This window comes from Oncorhynchus tshawytscha, linkage group LG08 (genome assembly GCF_018296145.1).
Source record: "Oncorhynchus tshawytscha isolate Ot180627B linkage group LG08, Otsh_v2.0, whole genome shotgun sequence".
NCBI classification, from domain to species: Eukaryota; Metazoa; Chordata; class Actinopteri; order Salmoniformes; family Salmonidae; genus Oncorhynchus; species Oncorhynchus tshawytscha.
Window position 1 is genome coordinate 26,572,678 of NC_056436.1, and position 27,820 is coordinate 26,600,497.

Below are 27,820 nucleotides of genomic sequence, written 5' to 3' on the forward strand. Positions count from 1 at the left end.
AGCCAATCAACTCCCGAGATTAGGCTGGCAATACTAAAATGCCTATAAGAACATCCAATAGTCAAAGCTATATGAAATACAAATGGTATAGAGAGAAATAGTCCTATAATAACTACAACCTAAAACTTATTAACTGGGAATATTGAAGACTCATGTTAAAAGGAACCACCAGCTTTCATATGTTCTCATGTTCTGAGCAAGGAACTTAAATGTTAGCTTTTTTACATGGCACATATTGCACTTTTACTTTCTTCTCAAACACTGTGTTTTTGCATTATTTAAACCAAATTGAACGTTTCATTATTTATTTGAGACTAAATTGATATATTATATTAAGTTAAAATAGAAGTGTTCAGTGTTCATTCAGTATTGTTGTAATTGTCATTTTTACAAATATATATATCTAGAAATAAATGGCCCGATTAAATTGGTATCGACTTTTTTGGTCCTCCAATAAATCAGTATCAGCGTTGAAAAATCATAATCGGTCGACCTTTAGTCTAAACCAAAGACTCCACTATGAAAGTAACCATTTAAATTTTCATCATGTCACTGTGATAACTGTTGATAGACGTAGCTGGTAAATTCGCTCTGGCTATCTACTCTGATTTCAGAGCACTCGTCTGACTGTGCCAGAGTGCAGAATAAATTACGAATTTATGAACGCTAAACACCCGTTGAATATGGCCGGTGTCATTAAACGTTGAAGAATAAAAGCGTAAGAAAAAAGCGTAATTAAATTGTTGCCAGCAGCAGTCAGCAACGCTCTGGATAACATAAAGACAGCCTAACCAGCTCTGCTAGAGCAAGTAAAATGGTCAGAGAAAGCAGTTCCCTCATTTGTGTATGGAAGTAGCTAGCAAGCTAGCCAACGTTAGCTTGGGTGCTTGACTGCGGTTAGGTCAGAATGCTCGGATCAACCCTACTCCTCGGCCAGAGGGACCATCCAGTGTGCTCTCTGAACGCTCCGAGAGCAAAACGCTCTGAATTTACATAACTGACAATGCTCTGAGTTTCAGTTTACGAATGCCCAGAGCACACACTGAGCACACTTTGGCACTTCAGATTGAATTTACAAACACACCAATTCTATAAACCAGGCATTAGTCTTGACATTTTTGGTTGTTTAGTACATGGCCTCTCATGTGAATCCTTAAAAGAGCTGGGTGGGGCTAAAGCTTAAGAGGGTGTGAACGATGCTGAATGGGTGTAGACAAAGAAGAGCTCTCCAGTAGGTGTACCAAAACATTCAAAGGACATTTTCTCAAAAGTGAGGTTACAAGTTATTCAACTTTCAAAGCAGAATTACTTTCCCATTGTTCCTCAACTGTAGTGAATGATATACCACTTTGTAGCTCTGAGTCTCTACTTTTATACAATGTAAAAAACACAATTTCACATTTTGCTACATAAGACCGAATCGAGCTGGTCAGTCACAAATACAGGTAAGTTCCAAAATAAAGGAAATACCAACATAAAAAAGTGTCTTAAAGGGATAATCCAGCCCCAAATCACTAATTCCAATTATTAACAGTGTTAAATGACACTAATATGTGAAAACAAGTTTTGGGAACAAATTTTTAATTTCGTAGTTATAACAAGGTTGGTAGAAACATGTGAAAATCTATTTTGGAAATCTGTTGCATCTCAAATCTACTACAAAGCACACAATGCAATGCTCTCTCTCTCTCTGGGCTGGCTGGCTAACTAGAACACATAGCTACTAAAGTCAATATCAGCATGTCAAATAGCTAGCTAGCAGTCAAAATCGGCTAAATAAAACTGTACTATCAATTTAGGAGTCTTACCTACCGAGTTCAACTTGAAGTTAGTCTCGGTCACTGAGCTATAAATGGCATCTCTGCCCAGAGGGAGAGCAGAGTAACATTGATTTCCCACAGATACTTTTGAGGAGATGGGAAACTCCATTAGAATCGTGTTAACAAGTTTCCCATAAGTCATCAATGGGCCGCGCAGGGCATTCTGGGTGATTCTGGGAAAAGGACACCTCTCCTTCAAGGAGTGAATGCGAGTTAATAGGTCGTGAAAAATGCATTTTGTGAGATGATTAACTTGTTCTCTGAAATATCGTATAACTTTACGTACATTCGAGGAAAATAGGCAGGTTTCTCAACACATACCCTGACTTTGGGAAGGTTACGTTTAGCAACCGCGTGACACAGCATGACAACATGAATGCAATGGGTTGACAGTCAGTGGGCGGGGAGTTTCTTCATTCATTGCCCAATTGGATTCCAATCGCCTCCTTTCTGTAATATATCTCTCCATTTCCCACAGACACAGGGCACATTGCGACACGGTACTTGAAGGAGAAACGGAGTTGAACAATTTGGTACACCATTTAGAGTGAGCACACCTCACGAAATATATATACTTTGTCATGACAATATAAACGGATGGATGTATTCAAGACGGTATTCTCATACCATCTATTGGCTGATTTGGCGATCTGGAGTGCAGGTAATTGTTTAAAATATTGTGGGTTATCCCCATCTAGTGATGAGAATGATGTAGCTATGACTCAATACTACACAATATCCAGATTTTCACAGATGGACCACTTAGAAGTTAAATCATGGGTATTTTTATTTATTTTACCCACTGACAGAACATAGGCTTTCACCAAATTGACAGGAATATCATAATTGTATTTCTGGCGGCCCCTTTAATAAGGCGCTGGGCCACCACGAGCCAGAAGAGCTTCAATGCACCTTGGCATAGATTCTACAAGTGTCTAGAACTTTATTGGAGAGATGAAAACAATTTTTCCACAAGAAATGACATCACTATGTTTTGTTGATGGTGGTGGAAAACGCTATCTCAGGCACCACTCCAGAATCTCCCATAAGTGTTCAATTGGGTTCAGATCTGGTTACGGAGATGGCCATGGCATATGGTGTACATCGTTTTCATGCTCATCAAACCATTCCATGAACACTTGTGTCCTGTGGAAGGGGGCATTGTCATCCTATGGGGACATAGCCATGGTAGCCAAAATAATAGCCTGTCCAGCATTTTTATACATGACCCTAAGCATGATGGGATGTTAACTGCTTAATTAACTCACAAACCATCCCTGTGTGGAAGCACCTGCTTTCAATATACTTCATATCCCTCTTTTACTCAAGTCTTTCAATTTTTGGGGCATTCTTTATCGATCTATCCTAGTCAGTTCTGTCTCTAACGGGACACCAGACCTACCTGTGCCAGACCCAAGCACTTGTTGACATTTTCAGAGAGATAGATCATGTCCCCGTCTTTAGACAGCACCATGAGGAAGCCCTCCAGAGCCTTCAGATAGGAGCCATTCAGCTGGGAGTCCATCTCACTCTCCTCCTGCTCCTTCTCTACTGCCTTATCTTCTGGAAAAAGAGAGCGAGAAAGAGGGGTGAGGGGATGAGAAAGAGAATAAGAGAGAGGGAGGTAGCAGAAGAGACCGTGTGGCAGACATGGGGACATGAATAAAGCAGGATATATGATTACTAGCCAACACACATGTTTGTGTGGCAGGGTACTGCAACATACACAGAAACACTAAAAGGTTCCGTTCCGTTCACATAGGCAGCCCAAACGCAGTCAAAAAGTGCCCAATTATTGATACCCTTGATAGAGATGAGCAAAAATTACTGTATAAAATAAATAATTTTAACCATTATTTTACCAGGTAAGTTGACTGAGAACACATTCTCATTTACAGCAATGACCTGGGGAATAGTTACAGGGGAGAGGAGGTCGATGAATGAGCCAATTGTAAGCGGGGGATGATTAGGTGGCCATGATGGGTTGAGGGGCAGATTGGGAATTTAGCCAGGACACCGGGGTTAACACCCCTAGTGTTAAGTGCCATGGGATCTTTAATGACCTCAGAGAGTCAGGACACCCGTTTTAACGTCCCATCCGAAAGATGGCACCCTACACAGGGCAATGTCCCCAATCACGTCCCTGGGGAATTGGAATATTTTTAGACCAGAGGAAAGAGTGCCTCCCACTGGCCCTCCAACACCACTTCCAGCAGCATCTGGTCTCCCATCCAGGTACCAACTAGGACCAACCCTGCTTTGCTTCAGAAGCAAGCCAGCAGTGGGATGCAGGGTGGTATGCTGCTGGCAATTAATTGGCCCAGTGTCATCCGGGTTTGGCCAGGGTACGCCGTCATTGTAAATAAGAATTTGTTCTTAACTGACTTGCCAAGTTAAATAAAATACTGCATGCTCAAAAAACGTGTAAATCATATTATTTTACAGTTGCTTAAAGAAAGGGATTGTTTAACAAGTAATAAAACATTTTCTCAAGAAAAGTCGAGAGTCAAAATTGACATCTGTTTTTAATACAGCACCTCACCTTAAGACTATTCATCCATACAGAATCCTTCCAGATCCATGATATCCTACGTCTGCGCTTATGGACTGCCCACTTCAAATCAAACCACAGGTATTCAATTGGTTTCAAGCCCTCAGACGGCAATTGCAAAATGCTGATTTTGTGGCCAATTAACCATGTCTTTGTGGATTGTGATATGTGCTTGGTGTTACCGTCTGATAGATCTATAAGTGGCTAAGTTTCAGCCTCCAGGCAACCAGGTTTTTGGCTAAAATGTCCTGGTACTGGGTAAAAATCATGATGCCTTTGACCTCAACAAGGCACCAGGACCAGTGGAAGCAAAATAGCCCCATAATATCAAAGATCCACCACCATATTTGACTGTAGGTATGAGGTTCTTTTCTGCATGTTTCAATGCCAAACCCACCACTGGTGTGCGTGGCCAATGTGCTCTATTTTCATGTCATTTGTCTAAAGCACCACCTGGACTTTGCTAAACGGCATTGGCACTTGGATTGGAAAAGGTGCCCTCGTCAGATGACATGCAAATAGAGCTCTTTGGCCACACATACCAGCAGTGGGTTTGGCATTGAAATGAGAATACATAAGCAGAAAAGAACCCCATACCTACCGTAAAATATGGTGGTGGATCTTTGATGTTATGGGGCTATTTTGCTTCCACTGGTCCTGGGCCCGTGTTAACCCTTTAGACTTGTGGGAATTGGCCTATATGGATAGTAGGGATGGGCGATATGGCCAAAATATCACATCACTGTATTTTTCCAAATGTTCACAGTATGAGGGTATTTGATGCTTTTGAATAATACAAATTGAAAATTTGCTTTATGAGTAGTGCGTGACCCTAGGTTGGCAACACATACATTTCTAAATGATTAAATGGGTATTTCTCTATTTTATTTTTATTTATTTTTTACATTTGTTTTAAAATAATGTCATCAATTGCTGCAATTCCACATTGTCACATAGTTCTGCAGGATATTGTCCAAAAAAAATTGAAGCCTTATTTTTAACCAAATCTTGCAATTGCAATTTGACTTGCGATTTAGAGCAAAACACTAATTATTATTATAATTCTATAGTTAGAATATAATAGTAGGCACTTTGAATACATTGTCATTTGACATGAAAACCCTATGGGGAAAAAGAAAGGAGAGGGTACTGCAACATACACAGAAACACTAAACAGAAACACAGAAACGCTCTGTTCACATAGGGGCAGCAGGGTAGCCTAGTGGTTAGAGCAATGGACTAGTAACCGAAAGGTTGCAAGTTCACATCCCGACCTGACAAGGTACAAATCTGTCGTTCTGCCCCTGAACAGGCAGTTAACCCACTGTTGCTAGGCCGTCATTGAAAGTAAGAATTTGTTCTTAACTGACTTGCCTAGATAACAAAACATAGGCAGCACAATTTTGATATTTGTTCCCCTAATTGGTCTTTTGACCATTCACATCAGATCTTTTCAGAGCTGATCTGATTGGTCAAAAGACAAATTCACGAAAACAGAGAGATTTAAAGAACCTTTATTGTGTCTGGGAACCCACAACACAATAAACACTCAAACAACAAAGCAGATCTCACGGGCATCTGAATCAGCCCAAATGACCTACTCTAGTCTTCCCAGGGGTGTCCAGGCTAACTAAGATAGTAAGGATTTCATGGTTTCCCTTTGTCATCAAGGCTTCAAGATCTGCCAACTGCTCATGTGGACAGGAGAATGCTATCCGCCTGAAGGCTGTCCCAACAATGTTGTGAAGCTCTAGTTTACAGTGAGTGTCTGTGAATCCCATCAGCACAGTCTTCTCATTTCCCCTGTTCACCTTCATCCCCAGAAGGGAGGAGCAGCAGTGTATTGTGTTGATTTCTGCTGGTCAGACCCTGCCACAGACCTTCTGTACAGGATCATTGGGAGGCTGTTTCTTTTTCCACCAGGTAGAAGCAATAACCTCCTGGGGCCTCAGCCAGATAGAGGCCCTTTCAAACCTCAGTGGGGGGCCAACCAAGACGCTTAGCATTGCTGACAGCCTGGCAAGACTGCAAAGTCAAACCGAGGAAGTCATTACCTTGGCGATATTCTCCCACTCCATAATTGTAGATGAGTTCAGTCACGATGTCATCATCCTCTGGCCCCAAGCCGACCATTGTCTTGCTCCATTTTCCATCATTAGGGCCCTTACAAGTTGCCTTACATCCTTCTTCAAACTCTTTGTGAAGCACAATCTTCATGCCGAGCATATCTCGGTGAAAGGCGGCCGTTTTGCTTCTGTCTCCCACTTTGAAAACTAAATGCAAGGCTCGCCTCAAAGCCACTATGAGCCAAGTGAGTTTGCTACATACTATACGATTATATATATATATATATATATATATATATATATATATATATATATATATATCACGCTCAGTTTGTCTACGTTGTTTAAGGATCCTTGCAATTGATTGCCATATAGAAAAGAGAAAGGATAAACAGAAGAAACAAGACAGAAAAACAAAAACACCCTGAGGCATGATCATTGTCATTGTTTTAATTCTCTCTTAACGTGGTAAGGTTTCCCATTACCTTCTGCTGCCGTAACAGCAGTAACAAATTAAATCAAATCAAATCAAATCAAATTTTATTTGTCACATACACATGGTTAGCAGATGTTAATGCGAGTGTAGCGAAATGCTTGTGCTTCTAGTTCCGACAATGCAGTAATAACGAGCAAGTAATCTAACTAACAATTCCAAAAAAAACTACTGTCATACACAGTGTAAGGGGATAAAGAATATGTACATAAGGATATATGAATGAGTGATGGTACAGAGCAGCATAGGCAAGATACAGTAGATGATATCGAGTACAGTATATACATATGAGATAAGTATGTAAACCAAGTGGCATAGTTAAAGTGGCTAGTGATACATGTATTACATAAGGATGCAGTCGATGATATAGAGTACAGTATCAACGTATGCATATGAGATGAACAATGTAGGGTAAGTAACATTATATAAGGTAGCATTGTTTAAAGTGGCTAGTGATATATTTACATCATTTCCCATCGATTCCCATGATTAAAGTGGCTGGAGTAGAGTCAGTGTCATTGACAGTGTGTTGGCAGTAGCCACTCAATGTTAGTGGTGGCTGTTTAACAGTCTGATGGCCTTGAGATAGAAGCTGTTTTTCAGTCTCTCGGTCCCAGCTTTGATGCACCTGTACTGACCTCGCCTTCTGGATGGCAGCGGGGTGAACAGGCAGTGGCTCGGGTGGTTGATGTCCTTGATGATCTTTATGGCCTTCCTGTAGCATCGGGTGGTGTAGGTGTCCTGGAGGGCAGGTAGTTTGCCCCCGGTGATGCGTTGTGCAGACCTCACTACCCTCTGGAGAGCCTTACGGTTGAGGGCGGTGCAGTTGCCATACCAGGCGGTGATACAGCCCGCCAGGATGCTCTCGATTGTGCATCTGTAGAAGTTTGTGAGTGCTTTTGGTGACAAGCCGAATTTCTTCAGCCTCCTGAGGTTGAAGAGGCGCTGCTGCGCCTTCCTCACAATGCTGTCTGTGTGAGTGGACCAATTCAGTTTGTCTGTGATGTGTATGCCGAGGAACTTAAAACTTGCTACCCTCTCCACTACTGTTCCATCGATGTGGATGGGGGTGTTCCCTCTGCTGTTTCCTGAAGTCCACAATCATCTCCTTAGTTTTGTTGACGTTGAGTGTGAGGTTATTTTCCTGACACCACACTCCGAGGGCCCTCACCTCCTCCCTGTAGGCCGTCTCGTCGTTGTTGGTAATCAAGCCTACCACTGTTGTGTCGTCCGCAAACTTGATGATTGAGTTGGAGGCGTGCATGGCCACGCAGTCGTGGGTGAACAGGGAGTACAGGAGAGGGCTCAGAACGCACCCTTGTGGGGCCCCAGTGTTGAGGATCAGCGGGGAGGAGATGTTGTTGCCTACCCTCACCACCTGGGGCGGCCCGTCAGGAAGTCCAGTACCCAGTTGCACAGGGCGGGGTCGAGACCCAGGGTCTCGAGCTTGATGACGAGCTTGGAGGGTACTATGGTGTTGAATGCCGAGCTGTAGTCGATGAACAGCATTCTCACATAGGTATTCCTCTTGTCCAGATGGGTTAGGGCAGTGTGCAGTGTGGTTGAGATTGCATCGTCTGTGGACCTGTTTGGGCGGTAAGCAAATTGGAGTGGGTCAAGGGTATCAGGTAGGGTGGAGGTGATATGGTCCTTGACTAGTCTCTCAAAGCACTTCATGATGACGGATGTGAGTGCTACGGGGCGGTAGTCGTTTAGCTCAGTTACCTTAGCTTTCTTGGGAACAGGAACAATGGTGGCCCTCTTGAAGCATGTGGGAACAGCAGACTGGTATAGGGATTGATTGAATATGTCCGTAAACACACCGGCCAGCTGGTCTGCGCATGCTCTGAGGGCGCGGCTGGGGATGCCGTCTGGGCCTGCAGCCTTGCGAGGGTTAACACGTTTAAATGTCTTACTCACTTCGGCTGCAGTGAAGGAGAGACCGCATGTTTCCGTTGCAGGCCGTGTCAGTGGCACTTTATTGTCCTCAAAGCGGGCAAAAAGTTATTTAGTCTGCCTGGGAGCAAGACATCCTGGTCCGTGACTGGGCTGGGTTTCTTCCTGTAGTCCGTGATTGACTGTAGACCCTGCCACATACCTCTTGTGTCTGAGCCGTTGAATTGAGATTCTACTTTGTCTCTGTACTGGCGCTTAGCTTGTTTGATAGCCTTGCGGAGGGAATAGCTGCACTGTTTGTATTCAGCCATGTTACCAGACACCTTGCCCTGATTAAAAGCAGTGGTTCGTGCCTTCAGTTTCACACGAATGCTGCCATCAATCCACGGTTTCTGGTTAGGGAATGTTTTAATCGTAGCTATGGGAACGACATCTTCAACGCACGTTCTAATGAACTCGCACACCGTATCAGCGTATTCGTCAATGTTGTTGTCTGACGCAATACGAAACATCTCCCAGTCCACGTGATGGAAGCAGTCTTGGAGTGTGGAGTCAGCTTGGTCGGACCAGCGTTGGACAGACCTCAGCGTGGGAGCTTCTTGTTTTAGTTTCTGTCTGTAGGCAGGGATCAACAAAATGGAGTCGTGGTCAGCTTTTCCGAAAGGGGGCGGGGCAGGGCCTTATATGCGTCGCGGAAGTTAGAGTAACAATGATCCAGGGTCTTTCCACCCCTGGTTGCGCAATCGATATGCTGATAAAATTTAGGGAGTCTTGTTTTCAGATTAGCCTTGTTAAAATCCCCAGCTACAATGAATGCAGCCTCCGGATAAATCGTTTCCAGTTTGCAGAGAGTTAAATAAAGTTCGTTCAGAGCCATCGATGTGTCTGCTTGGGGGGATATATACGGCTGTGATTATAATCGAAGAGAATTCTCTTGGTAGATAATGCGGTCTACATTTGATTGTGAGGAATTCTAAATCAGGTGAACAGAAGGATTTGAGTTCCTGTATGTTTCTTTCATCACACCATGTCACGTTGGCCATAAGACATACGCCCCCCCCCTCTTCTTACCAGAAAGATGTTTGTTTCTGTCGGCGCGATGCGTGGAGAAACCCGCTGGCTGCACCGCTTCGGATTGCGTCTCTCCAGTTAGCCATGTTTCCGTGAAGCAGAGAACGTTACAGTCTCTGATGTCCCTCTGGAATGCTACCCTTGCTCGGATTTCATCAACCTTGTTGTCAAGAGACTGGACATTGGCAAGAAGAATGCTAGGGAGTGGTGCACGATGTGCCCGTCTCCGGAGTCTGACCAGAAGACCGCTTCGTTTCCCTCTTTTTCTGAGTCGTTTTTTTTTTGGTCGCTGCATGTGATCCACTCGGTTACACTGGTTGTAAGGCAGAACACAGGATCCGCGTCGCGAAAAACATATTCTTGGTCGTACTGATGGTGAGTTGACGCTGATCTTATATTCAGTAGTTCTTGTCGGCTGTATGTAAAGAAACCTAAGATGACCTGGGGTACTAGTGTAAGAAATAACACGTAAAAAAATAAAAAACTGCATAGTTTCCTAGGAACGCGAAGCGAGGCGGCCATCTCTGTCGGCGCCGGAAGAGACAATTAACCAAGCGGAAACACTTCTTCACACTCAACTGATCTTCACACTCAATCTTTAAGTCTTTATTGAAGACTCATCTCTTCAGTTGGTCCTATGATTGAGTGTCGTCTGGCCCAGGAGTGTGAAGGTGAATGGAAAGGCACTGGAGCAACGAACCGCCCTTGCTGTCTCGCCGGTTCCCCTCTCTTCCCTGGGATTCTCTGCCTCTAACCCTATTACAGGGGCTGAGTCACTGGCTTACTGGTACTCTTCCATGCCGTACCTAGGAGGGGTGCATCACTTGAGTAGGTTGAGTCACTGACGTGATCCTCCTGTCCGGGTTGACGCTCCCCCTTGGGTAGTGCCGTGTCTCAGGATGGTAAGTTGGTGGTTGAAGAAAACCCTCTAGTGGTGTGGGGGCTGTGCTTTGGCAAAGTGGGTGGGGGTTATATCCTTCCTGTTTGGCCCTGTCCGGGGGTATCGTCGGATGGGGCCAGTGTCTCACGACCCCTCCTGTCTCAGCCTCCAGTATTTATGCTGCAGTAGTTTGTGTGTCGGGGGGGCTAGGGTCAGTCTATTATATCTGGAGTATTTCTCCTGCACCCTCAACAACCACTGTGATTATTATTATCATTATTATTTCACCCTGCTGGTCATCTACGAACATTCGAACATCTTGGCCATGTTCCGTTATAATCTCCATCCGGCACAGCCAGAAGAGGACTGGCCACCCCTCATAGCCTGGTTCCTCTCTAGGTTTCTTCCTAGGTTCTGGCCATTCTAGGGAGTTTTTCCTAGCCACCGTGCTTCTACACCTGCATTGCTTGTTGTTTGGGGTTTTAGGCTGGGTTTCTGTAAGGCACTTTGAGATAACAGCTGATGTAAGAAGGACTTTATAAATAAATTAGATTTGAACACCACATCTTCTGTAACACCACAGCTGACCTTACAAACGTATCAACATCAAAGAAATCTGCCAATTTGACAGATTTACCTCCTCTAAATTGTAAATTTAGTCATCACCAGTTGCTATCATATCAAAAGAGATCCTTCTCCTGATCCTCCTCAACTGAGGCTACATACCACCGACTCCCCTCAGCCACATCCCTCTCAACACTCCCCACTCACACCCCATCACTCGTACCGGGCATCTCACCAGTCTGGGAAAATGGCTCCCCAAATCTGTCCTTACTTCCACCAACAATATTTTTCTGCTGCATAACAGACACTATGTTCCCCTCTGGTACAAGCTGCAACTCAGTACCCTCAACATGGACAACTTGTTCCTCTGCAACAGGTGCTTGTGGCCACTACCACTGTCGGCCCACCTCTCCCTGGCCAGGTGTTACGAGGATCACCTGCGTCCCTCCCTCCGCCTTCTCCCTTTTCGGGCAAGCATGTCGCTTATGGCCAACATCCCCAATTTCAAAACACTGTTGACTACTTGTAATAGCATAAGCCATATACAGTCTGTAGTCACACTGAACTTTAAACGATACCTACAAAGTCCAAAAACAAACACTTGTCACCGAAACGATATAACCGGTTTCAGAGCCAGGTGTTTGCAACCCAACAGGACAATCTTAATAGAACTTGCAAACTTCCCAAACAGCAAAAACTCACGCTCCAATAACTCATTGGGAATAAACGGCTGTACATTCAAAATCATTACCCTTGTTGGCGGAGAGAAAAAGCGGCGTAACTTGAATAAACATGCCTTTAAGAAGTACACCATGCTCCACAAGGCACTTTTCTTTAACTTTTTAGGGATGGGGGCAGTATTCGTAAATTCAGATGAATGACGTGCCCAAAGTAAACTACCTGTTACTCAGGCCCAGAAGCTAGGATATACATATAATTGGTAGTTCACAGCTCATCCAAATGCTTGTTTTTGAGAGATTCAAAAGGAATACCTCCCAGATTGCAGTTCCTTAGAAATTGTAGTTTTTCAAGGTGGCTCTCATTTTGCGCGCACCTCGTTATTTCTCTCCGGCATTGAACATAATACATTCCGTCTGAAATTATATCATTTATTTACATATTAGGGTACCTGAGGATTGATTCGAAACATTGTTTAACTTGGCTGGACGAAGTTCAATGGTAACTTTTGGGATTCCTTTGTATACACGTTGAACGAGTGGATTACTGAATCAAACGCGGATCCTAAACTGACTTTTTGGGGATATAAAGAAGGACTTTATCGAACAAAACAACCATTTGTTGTGTAGCTGGGACCCTTGGGGTTGCAAACAGAGGAAGATCTTCAAAGGTAAGTGATTTATTTTAATCGCTATTTCTGACTTTTGTGACACCTCTGCTGGTTTGGAAAATGTTTAATGCTTTTGTGTGTGGGGTGCCATCCTCAGATAGTCGCATGGTATGATTTCGCCGTAAAGCCTTTTTGAAATCTGACAACGTGGTTGGATTAACAAGTTATGCTTTTAAACGATGTAAGACACTTATTTGTTCATGAATGTTTAATATTACGATTTTTGTATTTTTCACTGAATGTTGTCGAGGTGGGACACTATCCCAAAGAAGTTCTTTAACTTCTCTAGGGTAGGGGGCAGCATTTGGAATTTTTGATGAAAAGCATGCCAAAATTAAACTGCCTTCTACTCAGGCCCAGAAGATAGGACATGTGTATAATTAGTAGATTTGGATAGAAAACACTAAAGTTTAAAAAAAAATTAAAATAATGTCTGTGAGTATAACAGAACTGATTTGGCAGGCGAAACCCTGAGAAAAATCCATTCAGGAAGTAGGATTTTTTGTTGTTGTTGTAGTTTTCTATTCAATGCCATTACAGTATCCATTGACTTAGGACTCAAATTGCATTCCACTAGACTTTAGAAATTGTTTCAGGCTTGTATTCTGAAAAATGAGGGAATAAGAGCAGTCTGAATGAGTGGACCCTGCCGTGTCACAGAGATTTTTCATGCGCGCGAGAGAGAGTGCCTTTCTTGTTTACCTTTTATATTGACGACGTTAATGTCCGGTTTAAATATTATCGAATATCGATTATTTAGGCTAAAAACAACCGGAAGATTGAATATAAACTTCGTTCGACATGTTTCTATGAACTTTACGGATACAATTTAGATTTTTTTTGTCTGCCTGTTGTGACTGCGTTTGAGCCTGTGGATTACTGAAGAAAACACGCAAACAAAACGGAGGTTTTCGGATATAAAGAGAGACTTTGTCGAACAAAAGGAACATTTATGGAATAAATGAATATCTTCTGAGTGCAAACATAAGAAGATCATCAAAGGTAAGTGATTAATTTCTCTACATCTCTATTTCTGACTTGTGTAACTCTTCTACTTGGCTGGTTACGGTTTGTAATGATTTGTCTGCTGGGCTATGTTCTCAAATAATTGTAAGGTATGCTTTCGCCGTAAAGCATTTTTAAAATCTGACACAGTGGTTGGATTCACAAGAAGTTCATCTTTAAACCAATGTAAAATAGTTGTATCTTTTCTGAATTTTTATAATGAGTATTTCTGTATTTGAATTTGGCGCTCTGCAATCTCACTGGATGTTGGCCAGGTGGGACGCTAGCATCCCACATACCCTAGAGAGGTTAAGAAACAACACCACCGATGAATTCATCCGCGATGCATAAGCAACATTTTTCATAGCCTACCTTCTCTCCAACGGTGATCAGAAACTCCTCAATAGTGACAGTGGCTTCAGAAGTGCACCTAAAGCCGTGCCAATGTGACAGGGACCGTGTCCGCATGTGGGTCGCCATCCCCGCCAAAACCAACAAGAAATACAATATACTTAATTCTACCACAAGAAGAAAAATAATGAACCTTAATCATGCATAGAAAAACAAGAAAGAAAACCCAAACGATGTAACTCCAGACAACACTCGCTCATATAATTCCTAGCATACACCAAACACTCCCAGCAAGCGGAGAGAGACCGATAGAGACACACGCAGAGAGAGAGACAGAGAGAGACCGACCGAGACAGACAGAGACAGACAGACCGACCGACCGAGACAGACAGACCGAGAGACAGACAGACCGACAGAGACAGACAGACCGAGAGACAGACAGACAGACACAGACAGAGACAGAGACACAGACAGAGACACACACACAGACCGACAGAGACACAGACAGACAGACAGACAGAGACACAGACACAGACAGACAGACCGAGAGACAGGCCGAGACAGACAGACCGAGACACAGACAGACAGACACACAAACAGACACACAGACAGACACACAAACAGACAGAGACAGACAGACAGACACAGACCGACCGACAGAGACAGACAGACCGAGAGACAGGCCGAGAGACAGGCCGAGAGACAGACCGAGAGACAGACCGAGAGACAGACCGAGAGACAGACCGAGAGACAGGCCGAGAGACAGGCCGAGAGACAGGCCGAGAGAAACACAGACAGACAGACAGAGACAGACCGAGACACAGACAGAGACACAGACAGACAGACAGACCGAGACACAAACAGACAGACACACAAACAGACACACAGACAGACCGACAGAGACAGACCGAGACAGACAGAGACAGACCGACAGAGACAGACCGACCGACAGAGACAGACAGACCGAGAGACAGACCGAGAGAGACACAGACAGACAGACAGAGACAGACCGAGACACAGACAGAGACACAGACAGACAGACACACAAACAGACAGAGACAGACCGACAGAGACAGACCGAGACAGACAGAGACAGACAGACCGACAGAGACAGACAGACCGAGACACAAACAGACAGACACACAAACAGACAGAGACAGACCGACAGAGACAGACCGACAGAGACAGGCCGAGACAGACAGAGACAGACAGGCCGAGACAGACAGAGACAGACAGGCCGAGACAGACAGGCCGAGACAGACAGGCCGAGACAGACAGGCCGAGACAGACAGGCCGAGACAGACACAGACAGACCGAGACACAAACAGACAGACACACAAACAGACACACAAACAGAAAGAGACAGACCGAGACAGACAGACCGACCGACCGAGACAGACAGACAGGCCGAGACAGACAGGCCGAGACAGACAGGCCGAGACAGACAGGCCGAGACAGACACAGACAGACCGAGACACAAACAGACACACAAACAGAAAGAGACAGACCGAGACAGACAGACAGACAGACAGAGACGAGACAGACAGACCGACCGAGACAGACAGACAGGCCGAGACAGACAGGCCGAGACAGACAGGCCGAGACAGACAGGCCGAGACAGACAGGCCGAGACAGACAGGCCGAGACAGACAGGCCGAGACAGACACAGACAGACCGAGACACAAACAGACAGACACACAAACAGACACACAAACAGACAGAGACAGACCGACAGAGACAGACCGAGACAGACAGACCGACCGAGACAGACAGACCGACCGAGACACAGACCGACCGACCGAGACACAGAGACCGACACAGACAGACAGACCGAGACACAGACAGACAGACCGAGACACAGACAGACAGACCGAGACACAGACACACACAAACCGAGACAGACACACACAGACCGAGACAGACACACACAGACCGAGACAGACACACACAGACCGAGACAGACACAGACAGACACAGACAGACCGAGACAGACAGACAGACAGACAGACCGAGACAGACCGACAGAGACAGACAGACACAGACCGAGACAGACAGACCGAGATACCGACAGACAGACAGACCGAGACACCGACAGACAGACAGACCGAGACACCGACAGACAGACAGACCGAGACACCGACAGACAGACAGACGAGACACCGACAGACAGACAGACCGAGACACCGACAGACAGACAGAGACACCGACAGACAGACACAGACCGACAGACAGACAGAGACAGACAGAGACAGACCGACAGACAGACAGAGACAGACCGACAGACAGACAGACAGACCGAGAGACAGGCCGAGACAGACAGACAGAGACAGACCGACCGACAGACAGACCGAGACACCGACAGACAGACCGAGACACCGACAGACAGACAGACCGAGACACACAGACAGACAGACCGAGACAGACACACAGACAGACACACAGACCGAGACACACAGACAGACAGACAGACAGACAGACCGAGACACAGACAGACAGACAGACAGACGGACCGAGACACAGACACACAGACAGACGGACACGAGACAGACAGACAGACAGACAGACAGACAGACCGAGACACAGACAGACAGACAGACAGACCGACACACAGACAGACAGACCGAGACAGACAGACCAAGAGACAGACAGAGACAGACCGAGACCGACAGAGACAGACCGACAGACAGACAGACTGAGATACCGACAGACAGACAGACAGACAGACAGACAGACCGAGACACCGACAGACAGACACAGACCGAGACACCGACAGACAGACAAAGACCGAGACACCGACAGACAGACACAGACCGACAGACAGACAGACACAGACCAACAGACGGACAGACCGAGAGACAGGCCGAGACACCGACAGACAGACCGAGACACCGACAGACACAGACCGAGACACAGACAGACCGACACAGACAGACAGAGACAGACGGACCGAGACACAGACACAGACAGACCGAGACACAGACAGACAGACGGACCGAGACACAGACACAGACAGACGGACCGAGACACAGACAGACAGACAGACCGAGACACAGACAGACAGACCGAGACACAGTAAGACAGACAGACCGAGACACAGACAGACAGACAGACCGAGACACAGACAGACAGACAGATCGAGACACAGACAGAGACACAGACAGACCGAGACACAGACAGACGGACCGAGACACAGACAGACAGACCGAGACACAGACAGACAGACAGACCGAGACACAGACAGACCGAGACAGACAGACAGACCGAAACACAGACAGACAGACAGACAGACGGACCGAGACAGACAGACAGACAGACGGACCGAGACACACAGACAGACCGAGACACACAGACAGACAGACCGAGACAGACAGACAGACCGAGACACAGACAGACAGACAGACAGACAGACGGACCGAGACACAGACAGACAGACAGACAGACAGACGGACCGAGACACAGACACACAGACAGACGGACCGAGACACAGACAGACAGACAGACGGACCGAGACACAGACAGACAGACAGACGGACCGAGACACAGACAGACAGACAGACGGACCGAGACACAGACAGACAGACAGACGGACCGAGACACAGACAGACAGACAGACGGACCGAGACACAGACAGACAGACGGACCGAGACACAGACAGACAGACAGAACGAGACACAGACAGACAGACAGACACAGACAGACAGACAGACGAGACACAGACAGACAGACAGACAGACAGAGACAGACAGACAGACAGACAGACAGACAGACAGAGACACAGACAGACAGACAGACAGACCGAGACACAGACAGACAGACAGACCGAGACACAGACAGACAGACCGAGACACAGACAGACAGACCGAGAGACCGAGAGACACACAGACCGAGACAGACACACACAGACCGAGACAGACACACACAGACCCGAGACAGACACACACAGACCGAGACAGACACACACAGACCGAGACAGACACACACAGACCGAGACAGACACACACAGACCGAGACAGACACACACAGACCGAGACAGACACACACAGACCGAGACAGACACACACAGACAGAGACAGACACACACAGACAGAGAGACACACACAGACAGACCGGGACACAGACAGACAGACCGAGACAGACACACACAGACAGACCGAGACACAGACAGACAGACAGACACAGACCGAGACAGACAGACCGAGATACCGACAGACAGACAGACCGAGACACCGACAGACAGACAGACCGAGACACCGACAGACAGAGACAGACAGACCGACAGACAGACACAGACCGACAGACAGACAGACCGAGAGACAGGCCGACAGACAGACAGACCGAGAGACAGGCCGACAGACAGAGACAGACCGAGACACAGACAGACAGAGACAGACCGAGACACAGACAGACAGACAGACAGAGACAGACCGAGACACAGACAGACAGACAGAGACAGACCGAGACACAGACAGACAGAGACAGACCGAGACACAGACAGACAGACAGACAGAGACAGACCGAGACACAGACAGACAGAGACAGACCGAGACAGACCGAGACACAGACAGACAGACCGACCGACCGAGACACAGACAGACAGACCGACCGAGACACAGACAGACAGACCGAGACACAGACAGACAGACCGAGACACAGACAGACAGACCGAGACACAGACAGACAGACCGAGACACAGACAGACAGACAGCCCGAGACCGACAGAGACAGACAGACAGACCGAGATGGCAAAAGAGAGAGATGGCAAAAGAGCTGAATCAAGTAGCGGAGTAAATTATAAAAATTGACATTACACACTGTGTATTAAATTTAACAAACCAAACATTAAATATCATTATAGAAGGTAAAGTAAAAACCCAAACCGATCCATTCATCAATACCGGTATATAGTCAAATACGCTATACCAAAAATTGTTTCTTAAAGAAGAAATATGAAAAAACGCATCTGCATAACCAAGGTAGCAATTGAAAGGGAACAGTTAACTGGAAAAGTATTAGACCAAAAGGAGGGGACACAACAGTTCACCTGACAAGACTGAATCCAAACATCACACTGTTGATCTTATGTCCATTTTACATTTACTGTACTTTTTTCCTCATTTGTTGATCTGAAAACACTCTGGATACATTTAGTAACATAAGACTATTCCTGGAAAATGGTGCAACATAATACAAAAAAATGAAGGGTTTGAGTGAGAGGACTAACTGGTGTTTCCAAGTGGCCCCACACACACACACACACACCTCTCCATATTGCCTCTTGCGATATGGATATTGTGAATGCCAATATCACAATTCCGATTAAAATGATATTAATCGTGCAGGCCTAATGTATAGCATGTTACTGTACAGCCACTACGTTCCAATTGAGGCTCTTATTGGTGCCCAAATCTGCCACTTTCAACCAATATACATACGGGTACGAGTGTAAAGGCATCATGAACTTTACCCACAGATCAAAATCCACAAAGAAATTTCAACATTTTGCAATGACCATCACAATCTCCGGACTTGAAACCCATTAAATACCTGTGGTTTGAATTGAAGAGGACAGTCCTTAAGTGCAGATGAAGTATATCAAGGATCTGGAAGGATTCTGTATGGAGGAATGGTCTAAGATCCCTTGCAATGTGTTCTCCAATTCATAAAACATTTTAGAAAAAGGGTTGTTATCCTCACAAGGTGAGGAATTGAAAACAGGGTGTCAATAATTTTGACCGCTATCTTTTAAACAAAATCTTTCTATGAGCAATTGTGTTAATATAAAATGTAAATATAGCTCAGTATTTGAATTATTTATTTCATATGGTCTTTCTATGATTAAGTTGAATTTTTGTTCCTCTTTATCAAGGGAGTAATAATTTCAGACCCCACTGTATATCCTCCTGTCTGCAAGTTTCTAGATCATCCAGGTCGCCCACGCTGCTCACCTCACTGCTTTTTCTCACCTCCCACTTCTCTCCTCACCCCCACCCCTTAACCCCAAGACACTTTTGACACTATCCGCACCACAGCTGTGTCCCTCTAATTTGGACACTACCATATTCCTCTTCCTCACTCCCCCCAGGGTACTGACCTGTGCTCAGCAGTTTCCTCATGTGCAGGTAGCTGATGGCCAGTCTCATGATAGAAGCCTTGTCTAGGTTGGAGGTGACACTGTGGGGCAGGGGCAGCTCCTGGGCCAGCTCGTAGAACACCTCCGACTCCTTCCCCCTCCGGTATCGCGCTGCATCCCGGGACTTCTCCTTCCTCCGCTCCGAGCTCACCCTGCTGTGGGAGACAGGCAGATCAACAAGATGCAAGTCAGAGTCCGGGCCTAACACACACACACCACCAGGGATTGCATCCTTGTTGTCTGCCTGCCTGCTCTGCACACTGTTCACTAAGCCACTGGCCCAGACAATGGGAAAGGCTGCAGCAGCTGGGGTCTGCAACAAGCTACAAGTCCAACCGTCTCACCCTAGCAGGCTCATTTTCGGACGCTGGCCCAGCCTGCCGTCTTATTGGCTGCAAACCAAAGGAAGCACAGTGAGCCCCCATGGCACCATTGGCTGGGAGTGGGGACTTGGTTGTGTGTGATACGCAGTAGATTCTCCACTCTACCTGCTTGGTGCACTGCCAAGCCTCTCCACCAATCATCCTGACATTTATTGCCAATAGTACAATCCTCCACTATTGAGGGACAGTGAGGGGGGACAGACGGTCCTCGTTAAGGACACACATTTACATTAAAAAAACACATAGGCTACTGAACGAATGACAGCCTCTTTAAAAATTGGTCCACTTCATGCAACAAGAACCTTAAGAGGAACAAAAAGAAGCCCGTTTTGAAAACTATGCAGGCTAGGTCTCCGCTAAGATCAGTCCCTCAAAAAGGTAAAAAAATAAAATAAATGCTGTACAAATATAGGCCACGATGCAATTCTCCATTGAGTGAGAGAATGTTAAAATATGTAGGCTAAAATAAGATCTTAACTAAACAGTAAAAAAATATCCTGTGGGAAAAAAACAACAAGGAGAACTTTTAATTCCGTAGAAGAAAGGTCTGCCGAAAACAAAGGTGACAATAAAACATTTCATTCTCCTTCAGAGTTTCTTGTAAAGAAATACACTGCTCAAAAAAATAAAGGGAACACTTAAATAACACAATGTAACTCCAAGTCAATCACACTTCTGTGAAATCAAACTGTCCACTTAGGAAGCAACACTGATTGACAAATTCCACATGCTGTTGTGCAAATGGAATAGATACCAGGTGGAAATTATAGGCAATTAGCAAGACACCCCCAATAAAGGAGTGGTTCTGCAGGTGGTGACCACAGACCACTTCTCAGTTCCTATGCTTCCTGGCTGATGTTTTGGTCACTTTTGAACGCTGGCGGTGCTTTCACTCTAGTGGTAGCATGAGATGGAGTCTACAACCCACACAAGTGGCTCAGGTAGTGCAGCTCATCCAGGATGGGACATCAATGCGAGCTGTGGCAAGAAGGTTTGCTGTGTCTGTCAGCGTAGTGTCCAGAGCATGGAGGCGCTACCAGGAGACAGGCCAGTACATCAGGAGACGTGGAGGAGGCCGTAGGAGGGCAACAACCCAGCAGCAGGACCACTACCTCCACCTTTGTGCAAGGAGGAGCAGGAGGTGCACTGCCAGAGCCCTGCAAAATGACCTCCAGCAGGCCACAAATGTGCATGTGTCTGCTCAAACGGGTGGTATGAGGGCCCGACGTCCACAGGTAGGGGTTGTGCTTACAGCCCAACACCGTGCAGGACGTTTGGCATTTGCCAGAGAACACCAAGATTGGCAAATTCGCCACTGGCGCCCTGTGCTCTTCACAGATGAAAGCAGGTTCACACTGAGCACATGTGACAGACGTGACAGAGTCTGGAGACGACGTGGAGAACGTTCTGCTGCCTGCAACATCCTCCAGCATGACCGGTTTGGCGGTGGGTCAGTCATGGTGTGGGGTGGCATTTCTTTGGGGGGCCGCACAGCCCTCCATGTGCTCGCCAGAGGTAGCCTGACTGCCATTAGGTACCGAGATGAGATCCTCAGACTCCTTGTGAGACCATATGCTGGTGCGGTTGGCCCTGGGTTCCTCCTAATGCAAGACAATGCTAGACCTCATGTTGTTGGAGTGTTCTCAGCAGTTCCTGCAAGAGGAAGGCATTGATGCTATGAACTGGCCCGCCCGTTCCCCAGACCTGAATCCAATTGAGCACATCTGGGACATCATGTCTCGCTCCATCCTCCAACGCCACATTGCACCACAGACTGTCCAGGAGTTGGCATCAGGAGACCATCCGCCACCTCATCAGGAGCATGCCCAGGCATTGTAGGGAGGTCATACAGGCACGTGGAGGTCACACACACTACTGAGCCTCATTTTGACTTGCTTTAAGGACATTACATCAAAGTTGGATCAGCCTGTAGTGTGGTTTTCCACTTTAATTTTGTGTGACTCCAAATCCAGACCTCCATGGGTTGATAAATTTGATGTCCATTGATCATTTGTGTGATTTTGTTGTCAGCACATTCAACTATGTAAAGAAAAATGTATTTAATAAGAATATTTCATTCATTCAGATCTAGGATGTGTTATTTTAGTGTTCCCTTCATTTTTTTGAGCAGTGTATATACACACAGTACTAGTCAAAAGTTTGGACACACCTACTCATTCAAGGGTTTTCCTTTATTTTTACATTGTAGAATAATAGTGAAGACATCAAAACTATAAAATAATACATATTTCATCATGTAGTAAAATAGCCACCCTTTGCCTTGATGACAGCTTCGCACACTCGTCATTCTTTCAACCAGCTTCACCTGGGATGCTTTCCAACAGTCTTGAAGGAGTTCCCACACAAGCTGAGAACTTGTTGGCTGCTTTTCCTTCATTCTGCAGTCCAACTCATCCCAAACGATCTCAGTTGGGTTGAGGTCAGGTAATTGTAGAGGCCAGGTCATTTGATGCAGCACTCCATCACTCTCCTTCTTGGTCAAATAGCCCTTACACAGCCAGGAGGTGTGTTGGGTCATTGTCCTGTTGAAAAACAAATGATAGTCCCACTAAGCGCATACCAGATGGGATGGCATATCGCTGTAGAATTCTGTAGTAGCCATGAAGTGTGCCTTGAGTTCTAAAGAAATCACAGACAGTGTCACCAGCAAAGCACCCCCACACCTGCTTCATGATGGGAACCACACATGAGATCATCCGTTCACCTACTCTGCGTCTCACAAAGACATGGCGGTTGGAACCAAAAATCTCACATTTTGGATTATCAAACTCTGGGTCTTCCATTCCTGTGGCGTAGAGAGCCAGCTTCATCATGGTTTTTGCAACTGCACTTGAAGAAACTTTCAAAGTTCCTGACATTTTCCGTATTGACTGACCTTCATGACCCTAAGTAATGATGGACTGTCATTTCTCTTTGCTTATTTGAGCTGTTCTTGCCATAATATGGACTTGGTCTTTTACCACAGCGGGCTATCTTCTGTATACCACCCCTACCTTGTCACAACACAACTGATTGGCTCAAACGTATTAAGAAAAGAAATTCTACAAGTAAACAAGGCACACCTGTTAATTGAAATGCATTCCAGGTGACTACCTCATGAAGCTGGTTGAGAGAATGCCAAGACTTTGCAAAGCTTTCATCAAGGCAAAGGGTGGCTACTTTGAACAATCTGAAATATATTTGATTTGTTTAACACTTTAATGGTTACTACATGTGTTATTTAATAGTTTTGATGTCTCCACTATTAATCTACAATGTAGAAAATAGTAAAAATAAAGAAAAACCTTGGAATGAGGTGGTGTCCAAACTTTTCACTGGTACTGTTTATATATCTCCCACGTGATGTGAACACATGCATGGCTTATTGTCGGTCTTGTCCATATGTATTGAAGCATATAGAGATTGTAGACAAGTCAAGGCAATGACACCAATGCATACCAGAGGCTGCTGCTGAGTTGTGGTCTTAACCCTACAGACAACAGCGTAAATCCAAAAAGTGTGCAACGCTCACCGTGAAAAATAGACGTCAGTAAAAATAACCCCCCGAAACATAATTGCAATTTATCTGTTATGGAGTTAGAGTCACATAATTATATTATTTGAGACTGTCTGTAAAAATCAGGAAAATGCTTCAGCTAGCTAATTGAATTAATAATTGAACATTTTTTTGAGTACAGAAAGTCCCTCCTAACAGTTAATGACAGAAACTGATCCACCTCAATGTACATGTCCACACAGAAATTAGTAGCCTAGATGGTCAGTTTTGCAACCCAAATATTTTGCATGTTCAGTGAATGTGTCTGCAGGTTTTCCATCACGTGCATGCACATGAGGTCTGCCTCTCTGGGGTCTGAGTTTGTGGTCCTCTGGTCCTCTGTGTAATGCAACCAGTTCTGCATAGTGCCATCACACTTCTCACCCTCCGCTACAGAGACCTTCCTGGTCACTTGCCCTAGCCCAGAGCAACATCTTTCAATAATCATTGCTTTCAACCAACGCTAAGTGAAGCAGATAAAAATAAATTAATATCTAGGTCTTCACCTGTGGAAAATCTGGCCACATGAAGGTAAAATAAAATCTAAGCGTATCTCTGTGCTATGTATTGGAATCTATTGTGATGTGACAGACAAGTATGGCTTATGCACAGAGAATACAGGGAATGTCTGGAAACCCTTTACCTGAAAAGGTCCTGGTTTAGGCTGGACCACAAACTCTACAAAGTGAGTTATGTGCAGTCCAAACAAAGGCAGCTACAGAAGACAGGATTCTCGTGCTGCTGTCTTAATGGTGCGTCAGCCCCTCCACACTACAGATGGGAGGTGGGTGTCCTGTAAGACTTAATGCAGCTGGTGGCCACACCAGATACTGACTGTTACTTTTGACCCCCATTTTGTTCATGGACACATTATTCCATTTCTGTTCTGTGGAACTTGTTCAGTTTGTCTCAGTTGTTGAATCTTATGTTCATACAAATATTTGCACGTCAAGTTTTTTGAAAATAAACGCAGTTTACAGTGAGAGGACGTTTCTTTTTTTGCTGAGTTTATATCCAAGATATCAAGTTTAACAAGTGAACATCCATATCAGTGAACCTCCCCACACACTCCCTCTTGTTTGGGGATGGTTTGGTGCCATCGTTGATACTGCTTGGCCAACTTGGCTTTGGTTTGTTGATTGGGTTTGTTGTCCTTAACAGTGCTTGAATCCCCCGAAACCAGAAACATGTTTCTTTGAGCTCATAAGTATCTCTCGTCAATTAATCGTTCAAGCTCTTCAATGGATTCTGAATCATCCAGCATGTTTGCAGGCAGAGTAAAACAAAAATTACAGATGTATCTTTCCGGACCTGTACAGGCTGTCAGATACCCGCAATACATTTCTTTTTTTTACTATGTGTGTAGTAATGGGTATTTCTTCCCTCACTGTATGTAATGGGACAAGCTTATAGGTCCTTATGGAAAACGTGTTCCTCATGAAGAGATGCATATACAAAATGTCACAACATAGTATGAGGAAAACCATAAATTGAATACATTTTAGAATAAGGCTGTAATGTAACAAAATGTGGAAAAAGTCAAAGGGTTCTGAATACTTTCCCAATGCACATACAAATATTTAAAAAGCACATACACATGTTTAAAAGGTGTATTATATATATATATATATATATATATATATATATACACACACTTTTTAAACATGTGTATGTGCTTTTTATATATATATACACTTTTTAAACATGTGTATGTGCTTTTTAAATATCTGTATGTGCATTGGGAAAGTATTCAGACCCCTTGACTATGTGGCTATATATATACATATATATAAGCACAACGTGACTAAGAGACAAGTCGGAATGTTTGACTAACAAGTCTAACACCCTGTCGCTGCTAGCTGTCCATCAGCGCCTTGAATCTAGCCCCATGCCAGAAAATATATTTAAGACCACAGCTGTGCAAAAAGCCCATGGATCATGAAAGACCCATAGTTGCACACAAAAATGCTATCTTAAATATATGTTTGTTCAGTGGACAGGCTTTTTACTAAAATTTGGCCTATGCACAAAGAAAGTGTCAATTAAAGGCCTTTCCTGGCAACTAGTGAATTGCCACACACACACTTTATGCCAGGAACTCCCACTGACGTCAGGCTCTCAGTGATTAAGACGTGATACAGAAATAACAAGGTCACAGCAATCCATGGAATGGCAAACATTAAAATAAGCTTGATACTTTTTGCAATGGTTTTGATTTCTGTTTTGGTTTTAGAACCTGCGGACAAAGCAGTGTGAAATAATTGTGAAAGTAGGCATAGAGCGCAAAGCACTACGTTAGATTCATGTCAGCAGTTTTAAGTAAGGTATTTGGTAACAAATAAAAGCTCCATCACTGAGGCAAACCTCAACCGAGAGAATCTGTCCCCTACATTAGTATAAATGTCTCAAATCTGCCCACATAGTCACATAGAATGTTACACTGTAACAACAAAAGTAGCAGCCTCCCATAGAACAGCCTACCTTGGTTCACACTGATACCACTACATTGGCCTATGGCAACTAAACCATCTCAATTATAGAGGCGCCAAACAGTTTTAATTCAATTCTGAGTATTATACGAGCAACCACTAACAATACATTTCAACACCTTTACAATGAAGGCCAGAAAATGGGAGACAAGAAAATGGAGTTGACATACCTGGCTTTCTTCCCTGTTCTTGCCTCAACATTTGACAACCTCAAAGACACGTTTCAACAATTCCTCAAAACGTTCATAATCTGTATTCAGCACCTCAAAACAAGCTCTCACTATCATTCGGGCAAGTCAAGTGACAGCAAGTGGACCCATATCTCGCGACCTTTTAACACACTGGCTGTCAGTGCCACTTATTTACGGTAGCCTTATTGAAAGTTAGCTAGCTATGTAGTTAGTTTAGTAGTTAGCCGCCTAGCTAGCTAATGTTAGTTCTAGAAATTAAAATATCGAGTCGTCTATAACATTTACTGTAGCTGGCTAGGCTAGCTAACTAGTTATGCAAACACGTCAAAATCTAAACCAAGCCGAACGAAACAACACATTACAGCTAGATAATCGGCTAGATTACTAGAGGTAAACGTACCTTTTCTTTTCTGGGACAACTGTGTTCATTTTAATGACGACGGACTTATTTTGAGCCTCAGCCAAGAACATAAACTGTGTTTCGGGCCCGTACAAAAACAAGCGAAAATTCACGTAGCTAATTCAAATTAAATCCGTAATTTGTGTTTCCAGAAATTGTTGATAAATGCAAATCAGGAGAGGTCAAGCCTCCATCGCTGAAGTCAAAACATGAGTGCAGAAGAATGTGTTTTAATTCCTTCGAAATGGCATGAGGTGCCACGCTAGCGGTTGCTTGGAACAACGTTGCATCTAGTTAGCTGAGCAGCTAGGTCAAACACCGTACAGTAAGATAGGTAGAAACTGCTTCTCCAAAAGAAATCCCCGATCACACTTGTTGGCAAGCTAAATTCATGCGTAGAAACATGTCATTACGGGTCTAATGGTCGGCTCGCGCCCAAATGCGCATGTACAGTCCGTCAATTCATTTTGACGAAAATGAAAACGTGGCTGTTTGTCACTATCACGAGGTTGGAGTAATAACATGTTTAACTACTTAAGACATTGTCTCGAATCTAGGTTGTGCCTTTAGATTTCGAGAAAACGAACAACTAACGAATCATTTTTCACTTCTTTCATTGACTTCTC

General features: G+C 44.8%; 1 protein-coding gene across 4 annotated transcripts in view; it reads right to left on the reverse strand.

Annotated features, from left to right (window-relative positions):
• The window catches only part of LOC112256768 (hypoxia-inducible factor 1-alpha), a 42,270-nt gene extending 14,450 nt beyond the window's left edge, over nt 1–27,820 (reverse strand). The window contains exons 1-3 of one of the 4 annotated variants that reach the window (XM_024430248.2): nt 27,195–27,820; nt 20,137–20,330; nt 3,223–3,383 (exon numbers count right to left, since the gene is read on the reverse strand). In XM_024430248.2, coding sequence (XP_024286016.1) covers nt 3,223–3,383; nt 20,137–20,330; nt 27,195–27,265 — 426 coding nt within the window. In that variant the 5' untranslated portion in view covers nt 27,266–27,820. Of the gene's footprint in view, nt 1–3,222; nt 3,384–20,136; nt 20,331–26,773; nt 26,920–27,194 lie in introns of those variants that run through there. The other 3 variants (XM_024430247.2, XM_024430246.2, XM_024430249.2) reach the window with 3 other exon arrangements.